The sequence below is a fragment of the Ranitomeya variabilis genome, chromosome 7, assembly GCF_051348905.1.
Source record: "Ranitomeya variabilis isolate aRanVar5 chromosome 7, aRanVar5.hap1, whole genome shotgun sequence".
NCBI classification, from domain to species: domain Eukaryota; kingdom Metazoa; phylum Chordata; class Amphibia; order Anura; family Dendrobatidae; genus Ranitomeya; species Ranitomeya variabilis.
In genome coordinates this window covers 196,271,930-196,287,910 of record NC_135238.1, presented here as the reverse complement: position 1 = coordinate 196,287,910, position 15,981 = coordinate 196,271,930, and the positions used below count along the sequence as shown (strand labels likewise).

General features: G+C 44.5%; 1 protein-coding gene and 1 long non-coding RNA gene across 4 annotated transcripts in view; one reads left to right on the top strand and one right to left on the bottom strand.

Moving 5' to 3' along the window:
- LOC143784397 (uncharacterized) overlaps positions 1–15,981 on the top strand; it is a 272,312-nt gene that overhangs the window by 92,390 nt on the left and 163,941 nt on the right. The window lies entirely within an intron of this gene.
- The window catches only part of CCDC141 (coiled-coil domain containing 141), a 174,686-nt gene that overhangs the window by 78,317 nt on the left and 80,388 nt on the right, over positions 1–15,981 (bottom strand). For both annotated transcript variants that reach the window (XM_077272606.1, XM_077272607.1), the window contains exon 9: positions 853–994. In XM_077272606.1, coding sequence (XP_077128721.1) covers positions 853–994 — 142 coding nt within the window. The remainder of the gene's footprint in view (positions 1–852; positions 995–15,981) is intronic.

Here is a 15,981-nt window from a genome sequence, read left to right as displayed (position 1 = left end):
GCTAAAAAAAATCAACGTGACTAAAGCATTAAGGGGAAGTGCATTGATACATAAATATATATTAAGTGTTTACCAACCACAATTAGGGGGAAATACACAGCCGATAGGTAAGTTCTGCATATTTTGGTTAAACACTTTAGAGTACATATACAGTAAAATGAAACACCATTCATTACCAGTGAAAGATAATCTGGGTCCAGGCGTCCACCACACCCGACGCGCGTTTTGCAATTAAATACTTCGTCCAGGGGGAATATATATTTATGTATCAGTGCACTTCCCCTTAATGCTTTAGTCATTTTGATTTTTTAGCAAATTTATATTTAATATGCCCACACACAAGCTGATTTGATAAGTATGTTCTGCCTATAAATGAATTTTTTGACCATCTGCAGCATTTGGATGACTTACATGGCAAGAGCTGTGCCACTTTTTGACACTTAACGGGTTATATAGCGTTCATTGCCTGATATACACTTGTATATTTGTTACTTATTTTTGTCCAGGCTGTGCCACCTTTTTTCCTTACATGTCTTGTTCTCACCTGCTACATATATTACCACCCCCCACCCCCCGTGTGAGTATAAAAAACGTATTTTTCTTATCTTTCAGGTGGGACCGGGGGCAAGCTGCGTCTTGCCTGTTTGCAATATAGGATCTTTGGCTGTTGATTGGCACCGGAGGTGCTTTGTTTCTGTCCTTGTGCACCTTACTATCACTTTTTGTATTTTGTAGTACTGATATTACTTTTATTTATTAACATTATACTTTTTTTAACCATGAAACTCCTTCCATCTCTTTATTCATCACATTGTATATTTTGTATATGTTTGTAAATTTTGTACACTGTACCTTCAAAAGGTGATCCTCTAATGAGGCCATTATCTCCTGTTGCTTGAATGAATTTTCCGTAGATGCAAGGCTCTGGCCGAGTAGCTGATCTACTCTTTTCTGAAGGTATCCAATCATTTCCTGAATTCCTTTCATCCCAGGGCTAAATATGAACCATACAGCTGTTAGCACCTCCATTGCCTTGGGTAATAGCCAGGATAATAAACATGAGATGAGAATAACTTTACCTAGAAGAAGTCAGGCCTCCAAGAACTGCAATAATTAATGACTCCCCGCTCACTGGGTGCTTAGAGAAGTGTCCAACATTTCAGAATATAAAATTCAGTCCACCATTACAAGCATTAGGCCGGGTTCAGACAGTGCAATCTTTATGAATATTTTGCATGTGTTTTTTCATAAATGTCAAAAAACAAATTAAATTGAAAGAGAAATTTGTAAATTGTCTCACATAGAGCCTTTCATGGCTTCGACCACACAATTTTTTTTTTCTAATCTGAAACCAGCAGTGGATCCAAAGTGTGGAAAAATATAAAGGAAATTGGACTGCCTTACACTTTTCAGAATGGATACTATATATTACTTTTAAGCTTTCTCGTATTTTGGGTGAGAAAAAAATAGCATGAAAATCAGAACCAAACTAAGCAGTGTACTGTTCTGTTCATTTCACATTTAAGGAGGATCTTTTAGTGGAGTTTTTGAAGTTAAACTTTAAATTTAATGTAACCGAGTGCTCGGGATAATGCTGCACCTCCTACACATAGAACGACTTGGCACACATGGAGTAACCTTGGCTCAAGCTGCAAATGCATTTTCTCGAGTGATGCACAAGGTGGACTGAACGTCTGGAGAAAATCCAATCCGTCCAAAGATTCCATCCATTATAAGTTTATGCTTAACCACTTTATCTTTGATGTACATGGACGTCATCAGCCATGTCCCTGCCTTTGATGTGGGCTCGCACGTCAAGACTACATCTTTCACCACACTTGACCTCAAATGCCTCCAACAGCTGCGAGCGGGGTGGAGCAGAGCTCTGCCTACAGCTGTTATCCAGTTAAAGCCCACAATCAATCATTGACAGCAGGATATAACATGTGCTAGCCAGAAGCTCGTCACTGGCCCTGTCACATGATCGCAGAGCGCCAATGAGTTGTCATTATAGCCGGGAACCTGCTGATTATCCCCGTGCCTGGGGGACACCCCTGCTTGTCCTTCAGGGAAATTATTTGTACCATTGCATCTGTGACTCTAAGTTTTAGGGGCACATCATAGCTTGGCTCTCGATGTCATCCAGGTAGGAAAGCAATCTTCGACCTCCTTTCTCATCAATTTTGGTGGCGAAGATTACATCGGGATGTAGTCAACTTTGTGTCTTCCTTTAATGTCTGTGCGAATTCTAAGACATACTCATTCGACTGGGGCTCTTCCACCATTAACCATACCCAACTGGCCGTGAACACATTTATTCATGAATTTTATTACAGATTTTCCTCCCTCCTCTGGTAAGACTTATCTAAGTTGTGGTGTATAGTTACAGTAAAATGGCACTCCATTGCTTTACCTGCTCTCCCTAATGCCAGAAGCTGCCTGGGGTTCCCGCTGAGGTGGTGTCCGACCAGGGGACCCAGTTTGTATCTAAATTCTGGAGGACATTTTGTTTTCGCCTGAGGAATGCATCTATCCTTTTCTTTGGAATTTTATCCTCAAACTAAATGATTAGACTGAATATCTAGACCAAAGTCTGGAAAAAATACCTCAGGAATTTTGTGTCAGATAACCAGGGGATTGGTCATATTTTCTATCATTAGCTGAGCTTGCCTTAACCAATCGTCACAGTGAGTACACTGGTAAGTCGCCATTTTTTGGTGCATATGGCTTCTATCTGCAGTTCTGTACCTTCAGTAAAGATGGGTCTTCAGTGGTTCCTGGGGAGGAACAATTCTCTTCATCACTCATCTGTATGGCAAGTGGTTCAGAATAACTTAAAGATCATTTGGGACAGATAAGAAACGGTTGTCAGGTCCGAACCTGGGTGTGAATTATTTTTTTTCCCGCTCTGGGTGTTTAGTCCATGCTGGTAAAAATTAGTCTTCCTGTGCTGAATGCTAATGCTAAGTCGTTGGAGTGGAGTTGTAGTTGTGATCTGTAGTTTGATGTAGTACATGAGTGTGTTTATCTCCTGGTCCCTATTCACATTTAGTTTATTCCTCCCTGTTCCTATCATTCTCCCTATTATTGCTTTTGTATGATAGAGGTTTTCTGTTATCCCTGTTTTGTCTTTCTCTCTTGTTTACCTTACATGTCTGTCCCATGCCTCATGGAGTGAGGGAAGCGACAGACTAGGGTTTAACAGGAGAATAACAAGGTCAGAGACCAGGGCCTCTCTACCTTCAAGAGTACCCCCGGAACTGAGATGACGACTGTCAGAGTGTGACACTTGGGGTTCCTACTGTTGCTCACCCACCATTTTTTAGCCTTTGTAATGCCAGAACTATTTGTATTTTGGCTTTGGATTTCAGTAAAGTTTGGAACTTTTACGACAATTTGGATTATTATATTTTTCTATAATACTTTTCTTCTCAGTTACATGTGTTGTTTCAGTGTCCTGTAAGGACATCAACTACATCTATTACCCTCTAGGATTACAATTTTCTGTTCTTTGTGTGGTATTAGGGGCCTTATTATCATGTTAAAGTGTTTTACGACTTTAATGGACCAGTCTGATCCTGTTAATGATTCTATAGTAGTCTGTCCTGAAACAAAACTGAATTGCATCTTCTCTCTCCACTTTATTTTCTATCACTCCAGCTGCTAACAGGAGCAATTCAGTTAATAAAAAAAAACTTGCGAAATTGCTGTGTATTTCATTTCATAAGATTTTATGTTGAAGCATCTCCAAGCCAGATGTTAACATAACTTTTAATTGTTCCAACCAATCATATTTTATCTCAATAATTAAAATAAACTGGTGGATGATGATGAAATCCTAGTTAATCCCACAGTAGAAATAGCAGGAGCAGTAAATGTTTTTCTTTATCTGCTGAGCTGATGAAATTAACAAAGTGTTAATCTCAGTGCTAAATGTTTAATTTTGTTCCGTTAGTGAATAGTGCTAGAAACATCATGTAGAGCAGCTCATTTTTATGTCAATATTATCTAATGATAATAGTATACAGAAAAGGGTAGATATAATCATTGGAAAGCCTGGAAATCATTTTGACAATTTTGGTGAATTTGAACATTTTGATGAATTCTGTTCATGCTATTGCTCCATTGTAACAAGAAATTATCAAATGAGTACAAACTTATTTTCCACTAGCTGAAGAGCCCGGCGTTAATATAAATTCTAATGATTATCGTCCATCCCATAGTCCCGTGCCAATATACCCATCATACATATCCTCCATCCCAGAGTCCCGAGCCCATATACCCATCACACATCCTCCATTCCATAGTCCTGTGCCCATATACCCTTCATACATATCCTCCATCGCCTAGTCCAGTGCCCATATACGCAACACACATCCTTCATCACATTGTCCTGTGCCCATTTACCCATCACATATCCTCTATCCCATAGTCCAATGCCCATTTACCCATCACACATCCTCCATCCCATAGTCCAGTGCCCATATACCCATCACACATCCTCCATCCCATAGTCCTGTACCCATATACCCATCCTCCATCCCATAGTCCAGTGCCCATATACCCATCATACACATCCTCCATCCCATAGTCCTGTGCCCATATACGCATCACACATCCTCCATCCCATAGTCCTGTGCCCATTTACCCATCATATATCCTCCATCCCATAGTCCAATGCCCATATACCAATCACACATCCTCCATCCCATAGTCCAGTGCCCATATACCCATCACACATCCTCCATCCCATAGTCCTGTACCCATATACCCATCCTCCATCCCATAGTCCTGTGCCCATATACCCATCCTCCATCCCATAGTCCTGTGCCCATATACCCATCATACACATCCTCCATCCCATAATCCCGAGCTAGGTGGCGCTGAGCAGGGATTTCCTGGAGATGTGCTGTTATGTAACCTGGCAGTGTGGCCCTGTGTGCGGCTGCTGATGATGCAATTTTCTACTTCGGTAACAATAGAGCACGGCAGTAATAGAGGAGGGGGTGATTCACTTCTGTCATGTGCTCTCTGCTCCTTTCTGGGGAGCAGACAAACGGCTGGGAGCTCATGTTCCCGGGATGCTAGATTTCTCCCACCCGGTCATTGTCTGCTGAAGTGTTGTGGAGTGGGTGTGGCTTGAGAGATATATATATATATATATATATATATATATATATATATATATATATATATATATATATATATATATATATATATATATATATATATATATATATATATATACACTCACCGGCCACTTTATTAGGTACACCTGTCCAACTTCTTGTTAACACTTAATTTCTAATCAGCCAATCACATGGCGGCAACTCAGTGCATTTAGGCATGTAGACATGGTCAAGACAATCTCCTGCAGTTCAAACCGAGCATCAGTATGGGGAAGAAAGGTGATTTGAGTGCCTTTGAACGTGGCATGGTTGTTGGTGCCAGAAGGGCTGGTCTGAGTATTTCAGAAACTGCTGATCTACTGGGATTTTCACGCACAACCATCTCTAGGGTTTACAGAGAATGGTCCGAAAAAGAAAAAAAATCCAGTGAGCAGCAGTTCTGTGGGCGGAAATGCCTTGTTGATGCCAGAGGTCAGAGGAAAATGGGCAGACTGGTTCGAGCTGATAGAAAGGCAACAGTGACTCAAATCGCCACCCGTTACAACCAAGGTAGGCCTAAGAGCATCTCTGAACGCACAGTGCGTCGAACTTTGAGGCAGATGGGCTACAGCAGCAGAAGACCACACCGGGTACCACTCCTTTCAGCTAAGAACAGGAAACTGAGGCTACAATTTGTACAAGCTCATCGAAATTGGACAGTAGAAGATTGGAAAAATGTTGCTTGGTCTGATGAGTCTCGATTTCTGCTGCGACATTCGGATGGTAGGGTCAGAATTTGGCGTAAACAACATGAAAGCATGGATCCATCCTGCCTTGTATGGAGCATCTTTGGGATGTGCAGCCGACAAATCTGCGGCAACTGTGTGATGCCATCATGTCAATATGGACCAAAATCTCTGAGGAATGCTCCCAGCACCTTGTTGAATCTATGCCACGAAGAATTGAGGCAGTTCTGAAGGCAAAAGGGGGTCCAACCCGTTACTAGCATGGTGTACCTAATAAAGTGGCCGGTGAGTGTATATATATATATATATATATGATTGCAGTACAGAAAAAAATTGCGCACTCCTCAGTCCTGACGATAAAAACTTCTTCTTTATTGATGCATAATCACAGGTACAAGCGGGTGGGTTCGGGCAGGGTGGGTACACGGGACAACAGCTGTTTCGCGCAAAAAGTGCGCTTCTGGACCTGTAGAAGCGCACTTTTTGCGCGAAACAGCTGTTGTCCCGTGTACCCACCCTGCCCGAACCCACCCGCTTGTACCTGTGATTATGCATCAATAAAGAAGAAGTTTTTATCGTCAGGACTGAGGAGTGCGCAATTTTTTTCTGTACTGCAATCATTATATGTGAAATCTTTGGATGCAGCACCCTCAACAAGACGGCCTCCTTTGGAGATAACGAGTTCCCTGCAATTTGGAATATATTTCCAGCACGAGGGGTAAGTGCAACCCAGCGGTGCCAATTTTCTGCTTTTGGACTTGCTTCTATTTTGGTATATATATATATATATATATATATATATATATATATATATATACTAGATGGTGGCCCGATTCTAACGCATCGGGTATTCTAGAATATGCATGCCCACGTACTATATTGCACGACCCACGTAGTATAATGCCCGGCCACGTAGTATATTGCCCAACCACGTAGTATATTGCCCAGTCACGTAGTATATTGCCCAGCCACGTAGTATATTGCCCAGCCACATAGTATATTGCCCAGCCATGTAGTATATTGCCCAGCGACGTAGTATATTGCCCAGCGACGTAGTATATTGCCCAGTCACGTAGTATATTGCCCAGCCACGAAGTATATTGCCCAGTTACTCATATGAACTCGAGCGTGGGAACTTTTACCAGGCTCCAGTTCATGAGGACATCCAGCAGAGGGGGCCTCACCGCAACTCAAGGTAACTACAGGTCATTCCCCTGCAATCCATTCATTCCCGGGGGTTTTACAGCCACGAGCACTGCTTTAGCACAGCTCCTGGCTGTAAAATGATTTAACCCCTTCAGATGGATTTACTTCGTGGAACTTGACCTGAGCGTCGGAAGGTATGAGATATTGTTGAGTTTTTATTTTTCCTTTGTTACAGGACGAGGGTCATCAGGTGGATTACCAGTATAATAAAATATTACAACAACCTGTGTCTTTATTTCATTAAAATACTTGTAAAAAATGTGTGTGTGTTTTATTAACCATTTCGTACTATTGGATTAATAATGGATAGGTGTCATAATTGACGCCTTTCCATTATTAATCTGGCTTAATGTCACCTTACAATAGCAAGGTGACATTAACCCTTCATTACCCCATATCCCACTGCTACACGGGAGTGGGAAGAGAGTGGCCAAGTGCCAGAAACATTTTGCACATACACACTACTAACATTAGTAGTGTGGAATATGCAAAAAAAAAAAGGGATTTGAGATAGTTTACTGTATGTAAACCATGTCTCATATCCTGTCGGGTTTGGGAAGAAGAAATGAAAAGCCGGCAATTGAATTACCGGCTTTTCACATATCTCGCGCTGAATTAAATATAAATACAGAATATATGTGTCTCAATGACATATATATACATACTGTATATATGTTTTAACGAACATTTGAGCACATAAATCCATTAGATGTCGGTTTTGCAAGCCTGCGAGAAAATATCGCAGTACGGATGCCATACGGATTACATAAGGAGGATGCCATGCGCAAAATACGCTGACACACCCTGCCTACGGATGTCATACGGATCACTATTTTTGGAACATTTCTGTGTATTACGGCCATAAAATACGGACCGTATTTTCATACGCTGAGTGTGACGCCGGCCTGAATGAAAGATTGTAAAAATATACGCGCAGACCAAAATGAAAGAAAATTGTATCAAGCACACGGATGAACAAAAGGTCAAGGGTTTTTTTTTGCTTTTGTGCAGAATTGCGAATAATATCCTTTGTGCAAGTGCAAACAAGTATTTTCCAAAGGTCATTGTGGAAGAAAAAAGAAAAATCACAGCATGCGCTATTCTGGTCTATAGTATACACAAGAATAATGCTGTAACCAGCCTAAGGCCGGTGTCACACTCAGCATAGGGAAATACGGGCTATTTCAAAACTGTGCAGAAAGGTGCATAGGTCCCTGATCTGAGACCACTCCTGCAGCGTGATTTGCCCCACGTCTTGAGCTCGTTGGCCCAGGCTATATGTCATAGCGTATTGCACCAGGGCTCGTCGGACAGTGCAGACACTGCTCCTAGGCCCAAAACTATTAACTGGATTAGATGCAGTAAAAATTGAGATACACAGGCGGTATAGTTTGTTTCACAGGCGGGCTACTCTGCTGACGTGCAGACACTGCTACTAAGCCCAAAACCCCAAAACGATTTACTGGGCTAGATGCAGTAAAAATTGAGATACACAGGCGGTGTAGCTAGCTTCACAGGCGGACTACTCAGATGACTATCAGACAATGCTACTAGCCCAAAAGGATTGGCTGAGCTAGATTACACCAAATGCTGTGACAAACACTTGCACAGCACTGGCTCAGACCTGCCTGGCAAACAGTGCTATGAACTGCTGTAACCTACCCTGAAAAGGGCTGATATTACAACTAGTCCTGACTCCTCCCGACTCCCTAAACCTATCTCTCTGACAATTCACTCCAAAAAAACACTCTTAGGCTACTTTCACACTAGCGTCGTGCACTGCACATTGCTATGCGTCGTTTTGGAGAAAAAATGCATCCTGAAAAAGTGCTTGCAGGATGCGTTTTTTCTCCATAGACTTTTATTAACGATGCAGTGCGACGCATTGCCACACGTCACAACCGTCGTGCGACGGTTGCGTCGTGTTGCGTCGGACCGTCGCCACCAAAAAACGTTACATGTAACGTTTTTTAGTGCGTCGTCTGCAGCATTTCCGACCCTGCATGCGCAGCTGGAACTCCCCCCCCCCCCGCCTCCCCGCACCTCACAATGGGGCCCCCGTTGTGCGGCGCTTCCACAGCTAGCGTCGGTGCGCCGCAACGTCGCATAGCGATGTGCAGTGCACAACGCTAGTGTGAAAGTAGCCATAGTCTGTATAGCGCCCACAGAAGCATCGGTGCCGTCTAACACTAAGCTGCAGCAGTGAGGAAATGGTGGCGACGGGGCAAATGGTTGGTTCTTATAGGGCAAGGACATGTGACATACACAGCCAATGACACATGCCCTTGCTTGTGTGCATCACATGCACATTGCTGTGTGTGTGCACTGCTGATAGGCTGAGAGACTGCACCGCCCCTCTGTAAATGCGGGAAAGAAAAAACAAAATGGAGATCGGCTTTATTTCAGCACAGATCTATCCCCCGCCCCCCCACCCACTGTACACTGAAACAGTCCATTAACAATGATAAACAGTTTTAATGTGCAAATCAAGCTAGGCTTTTGGTGAACGAACAGTTATCGAACAGAAACTCGAACAGCCGAATTTTAAGCAAATTGTTCGGGTTCGTCGAACGACTCGAACACTGCCAAAAACAGCTCGACTTTGAAATTGGCGAACAGTTCAACTCGAACACCGCTAATCTATAGTCTTTATTTCAATAAAATACTTTTTTCCTAATGTGTGTGTGTTTTATTAACCATTTCCTACTATTGGATTAATAATGGATAGGTGTCTTATTGACACCTCTCCATTATTAACCTGGCTTAATGTCACCTTACAATAGCAAGGTGGCATTAACCCTTTATTACCCCATATCCCACTGCTACAGGGGAGTGGGAAGAGAGAGGGTAAGTGCCAGAATAGGCGAATCTTACAGATGTGCTTTTTCTGGGGTGGCTGGGGGCAGATGTTTTTAGCCGGGGGGTCCTATAACCATGGTACCTCCCTAGGCTACTAATATCTGCCCTCAGTCACTGGCTTTCCCACTCTGGTGGAGAAAATTGCGCGGGAGCCCACACCAGTTTTTTCCGCGATTTAACCCTTTATTTTAACAGCTAGAGCCCCCAAATTTTGCACACACACACACACACTACTAACATTAGTAGTGAGGAATATGCAAAAAAAAAAGGGATATGAAATGGTTTACTGTATGTAAACCATGTCTCATATTATGTCGGGTTTGGGAAGGAGATAGCAAAAGCCGGCAATTGAATTACCGGCTTTTTGGCTATCTAGCGCCGTATGAAATATATATATATATCCCTATACTATGTGTAGACATTTATTTGATCTATTCTATTCTAACCTGTCAGTGTGATTTTACTGTACACCGCACTGAATTGCCGGCTTTTCTCTAGAACACCGATGCGTATTTCTCGCAAGTCACACTGTTGGTCCATGTGTAATCCGTATTTTTCTCGCCCCCATAGACTTTCATTGGCGGATTTTTTGCGCAATACGCTGACAAACGCAGCATGCTGCGATTTTCTACGCCCGTAAAATACGGCTGAGAAATATACGGCAGATAGGAGCTGCCCCATAGAGAATCATTGTTCCGTGTGCAATGCGTAGTTTTTGCGCCTCTCATACGTCCGTAAAACTCTCTAGTGTGACTCTGGCCTAAGGCTGTGTTCACACAATTGCATTATTTTGCTGTGTTTTTTTTCAATGCAAATTTTAAGCTGTGTTTTACAGTTTCAGCAAAAGCTATGAGATTTCAGAAGTCTCATGCACACACTTTTTTTTCCTGACAAATGGAAAACTGTTGCGTCTTTGAAAACTGCAGCATGTCACTTCTTTTCTGCATTTTTTTACCCATAAAAAGCAACAAGTAAGTGCAAAACATAGCAAAAAAATGCAGGTATCAGGTTTTGCTGCGTTTTTGGTTAAAAAAAAACCTCAGGAAGTTGCATCATGTCTTTTTTATGCACTGAACTTTATGAGCATGCACAAGAGACAAATGTACCCTGATAAAAACACAGCAAAACATGCTTTTTGTAAGCAGTTTCTTTACTGCCAAGAGAGCAAGTTTTGCCTGCAGAAAAAAAGCAATTTATGAACATAGCCTAAGCACTTATGCAGACACCCGTGCAAATCGGTCCGAAAATGGACAACTAATGCATGGACCCGGCTGCAGGTCTCACGACTAGCCCAACCTCAAATTGGGCCAAAATTATACAACTTTTCAAAGCATTTTACGCCAGCATACTGGCTTAAAAGCTTTGATTTTTTTTTTAGGCATTTGAACTACAAGGAAAAGAAACCGGCAAATCTGCCAGCAAAGTCATTTCAGAAAAATATACCGCTGGCTTTTTTCTGAGGCAGATTCACCTCAGCACTTCCACTGTGGTAATAAAAGGGAAAATAAACTCCAAGCGAATGTGGCACTAATCACCTTAGGATTTTTTGAACACTTGTCTTTTTTTCCACTCTTGCCCTAAACCAGGGTATTTCTAAAGACTGTGGTAATAAAGACATTGTGTGCACCTACCCTTCCTGCCAGAAATGCAGCTATCGGGGATAGGCAGGGAGTTGTAATTCTAAGGTTATGTGCACACGTTGCGGATTTTGCTGCAGATTTTTCAGCAGCGGATTTTGAAAATCCGCAGTGCAAAACCACTGCGGTTTTCACTGCGGATTTTCAAGCGGTTTCTTCTGCGGATTCCTCTGCGGATTTTCAACTGCACTTTCCTATTGGTGCAGGCAGAGGCGTAGCTAGGGTTTCAACTTAGGGGGGGCGAAACATCTGAGTGGGCCCCTAACCAGCTAACCCTGATTACAGCTACGGTTGCGCACTCTAGTTGTGAATATAGGGGAACCTCAGAATATGTCCTACTCCCTACTGTTATTGAAAATAAATCTTTATACAAAAATGAACATTGACTTTACAGCCATATTGTGACCATATGCAACTTTGATGGTCACAATACTCTGAGTGCCCCTATAACAATAATGCTTAAGTGCCCACTTAACATTTAATAATGTCCCCTAAGTTCCCCCATGTACTGCTCCATTATACACAGTATGGTGAGCTTAAAGCTTCCCTATACACAGTATGATGATTCTATAACTCCCCTATACACAGTATGATGTTCCCACTGCTCCCCTATAGATAATATGAGCCCAATGCTCCCCTATACACAGTATAATGCTGACAGAACTCCACTATAGAAAGTATAATGCCCCCCAGAGCTCCCCTATATACAGTGTAACGGGCCAACAGCTCCCATATGCACAATATGCCTTCACAGTTCCCTATACACAGTATGATGGGCCGGCAGCTCCCGTCAAACAGTATGATGTCCCCCACAGTTCCCCTGTACACAGTATGATGGGCCCACAGCTTCCTTATACACAGTATGATGGGCCTGCAGCTCCCGTCAAACAGTATGATGTCCCCCACAGTTCCCCTGTACACAGTATGATGGGCCCACAGCTTCCTTATACACAGTATGATGGGCCCACAGCTCCCTTATGCATAGTATGATTGGCCCGCAGCTCCCTTATACACAGTATGATGGGCCCGCAGCTCCCTTATACACAGTATGATGGGCCCGCAGCTCCCTTATACACAGTATGATGGGCTCACAGCTCCTTTATACACAGTATGATGGGCTCACAGCTCCCTTATACACAGTATGATGGGCTCACAGCTCCTTTATACACAGTATGATGGGCTCGCAGCTCCCTTATACACAGTATGATGGGCTTGTAGCTCCCTTATACACAGTATGATGGACTCACAGCTTCCATATACACAGTATGATGTGTGCACAGCTTCCTTATACACAGTATGATGGACTCGCAGCTCCCTTATACACAGTATGATGGGCCCGCAGCTCCCTTATCACAGTATGATGAGCCCGCAGCTTCCTTATACACAGTGTGATGGGCCCGCAGCTCCCTTATCACAGTATGATGAGCCCGCAGCTTCCTTATACACAGTGTGATGGGCCCGCAGCTCCCTTATACACAGTGTGATGGGCCCGCAGCTCCCTTATACACAGTATGATGGACCCGCAGCTCCCGTATACACAGTATGATGGACCCGCAGCTCCCGTATACACAGAATGATGGACCCGCAGCTCCCGTATTCACAGTATGATGGACCTGCAGCTCCCGTCAAACAGTATGATGTCCCCCACAGTTCCCCTGTACACAGTATGATGGGCCCACAGCTTCCTTATACACAGTATGATGGGCCTGCAGCTCCCGTCAAACAGTATGATGTCCCCCACAGTTCCCCTGTACACAGTATGATGGGCCCACAGCTTCCTTATACACAGTATGATGGGCCCACAGCTCCTTTATACACAGTATGATGGGCCCACAGCTCCCTTATGCATAGTATGATTGGCCCGCAGCTCCCTTATACACAGTATGATGGGCCCGCAGCTCCCTTATACACAGTATGATGGGCTCACAGCTCCTTTATACACAGTATGATGGGCTCACAGCTCCCTTATACACAGTATGATGGGCTCGCAGCTCCCTTATACACAGTATGATGGGCTTGTAGCTCCCTTATACACAGTATGATGGACCCACAGCTTCCATATACACAGTATGATGTGTGCACAGCTTCCTTATACACAGTATGATGGACTCGCAGCTCCCTTATACACAGTATGATGGGCCCGCAGCTCCCTTATCACAGTATGATGAGCCCGCAGCTTCCTTATACACAGTGTGATGGGCCCGCAGCTCCCTTATCACAGTATGATGAGCCCGCAGCTTCCTTATACACAGTGTGATGGGCTCACAGCTCCCTTATACACAGTATGATGGGCCCGCAGCTCCCTTATGCACAGTATGATGGGCCCACAGCTCCCTTATGCACAGTATGATGTGTGCACAGCTCCCTTATACACAGTATGATGGGTCCGCAGCTCTCGTATACACAGTATGATGGGTGCACAGCTCCCTTATACACAGTATGATGGGCCCGCAGCTCTCGTATACACAGTATGATGGGTGCACAGCTCCCTTATACACAGTATGATGGGCCCGCAGCTCCCTTATACACAGTATGATTGGCCCGCAGCTCCCTTATACACAGTATGATGGGCCCGCAGCTCCCTTATACACAGTATGATGGGCCCGCAGCTCCCTTATGCACAGTATGATGGGCCCACAGCTCCCTTATGCACAGTATGATGTGTGCACAGCTCCCTTATACACAGTATGATGGGCCCACAGCTCTCGTATACACAGTATGATGGGTGCACAGCTCCCTTATACACAGTATGATGGGCCCGCAGCTCTCGTATACACAGTATGATGAGCCCACAGCTCCCTTATACACAGTATGATGTGTGCACAGCTCCCTTATACACAGTATGATGGGCCCACAGCTCTCGTATACACAGTATGATGGGTGCACAGCTCCCTTATACACAGTATGATGGGCCCGCAGCTCTCGTATACACAGTATGATGAGCCTGCAGCTCCCTTATACACAGTATGATTGGCCCGCAGCTCCCTTATACAAAGTATGATGGGCCCGCAGCTCCCTTATACACAGTATGATGGGCCCGCAGCTCCCTTATACACAGTATGATGGACTCACAGCTCCCTTATACACAGTATGATGTGCCCGCAGCTCCCTTATACACAGTTTGATGGGCCCGCAGCTCCCTTATACACAGTATGATGGATCCGCAGCTCCCATATACACAGTATGATGGGCCCGCAGCTCCCATACACACAGTATGATGGACCCCCAGCTCCCTTATACACAGTTTGATGGGCCCGCAGCTCCCGTATACACAGTATGATGGACCCGCAGCTCCCACATACACAGTATGATGGACTCGCAGCTCCCATATACACAGTATGATGGGCCCGCAGCTCCCGTATACACAGTATGATGGACCCCCAGCTCCCATATACACAGTATGATGGGCCCGCAGCTCCCGTATACACAGTATGATGGACCCCCAGCTCCCACATACACAGTATGATGGACTCACAGCTCCCATATACACAGTATGATGGGCCCGCAGCTCCCATACACACAGTATGATGGACCCCCAGCTCCCTTATACACAGTTTGATGGGCCCGCAGCTCCCGTATACACAGTATGATGGACTCACAGCTCCCACATACACAGTATGATGGACTCACAGCTCCCATATACAGTTTGATGGGCTCGCAGCTCCCATACACACAGTATGATGGACCCCCAGCTCCCTTATACACAGTTTGATGGGCCCGCAGCTCCCGTATACACAGTATGATGGACCCCCAGCTCCCTTATACACAGTTTGATGGGCCCGCAGCTCCCGTATACACAGTATGATGGACCCGCAGCTCCCACATACACAGTATGATGGACCCGCAGCTCCCATATACACAGTATGATGGGCCCGCAGCTCCCGTATACACAGTATGATGGACCCCCAGCTCCCATATACACAGTATGATGAGCCCGCAGCTCCCGTATACACAGTATGATGGACCCGCAGCTCCCGTATACACAGTATGATGGGCCCGCAGCTCCCTTATACACAGTATGATTGGCCCGCAGCTCCCTTATACACAGTATGATGGGCCCGCAGCTCCCTTATACACAGTATGATGGGCCTGCAGCTCCCTTATGCACAGTATGATGGGCCCACAGCTCCCTTATGCACAGTATGATGTGTGCACAGCTCCCTTATACACAGTATGATGGGCCCACAGCTCTCGTATACACAGTATGATGGGTGCACAGCTCCCTTATACACAGTATGATGGGCCCGCAGCTCTTGTATACACAGTATGATGAGCCCGCAGCTCCCTTATACACAGTATGATGTGTGCACAGCTCCCTTATACACAGTATGATGGGCCCACAGCTCTCGTATACACAGTATGATGGGTGCACAGCTTCCTTATACACAGTATGATGGGCCCGCAGCTCTCGTATACACAGTATGA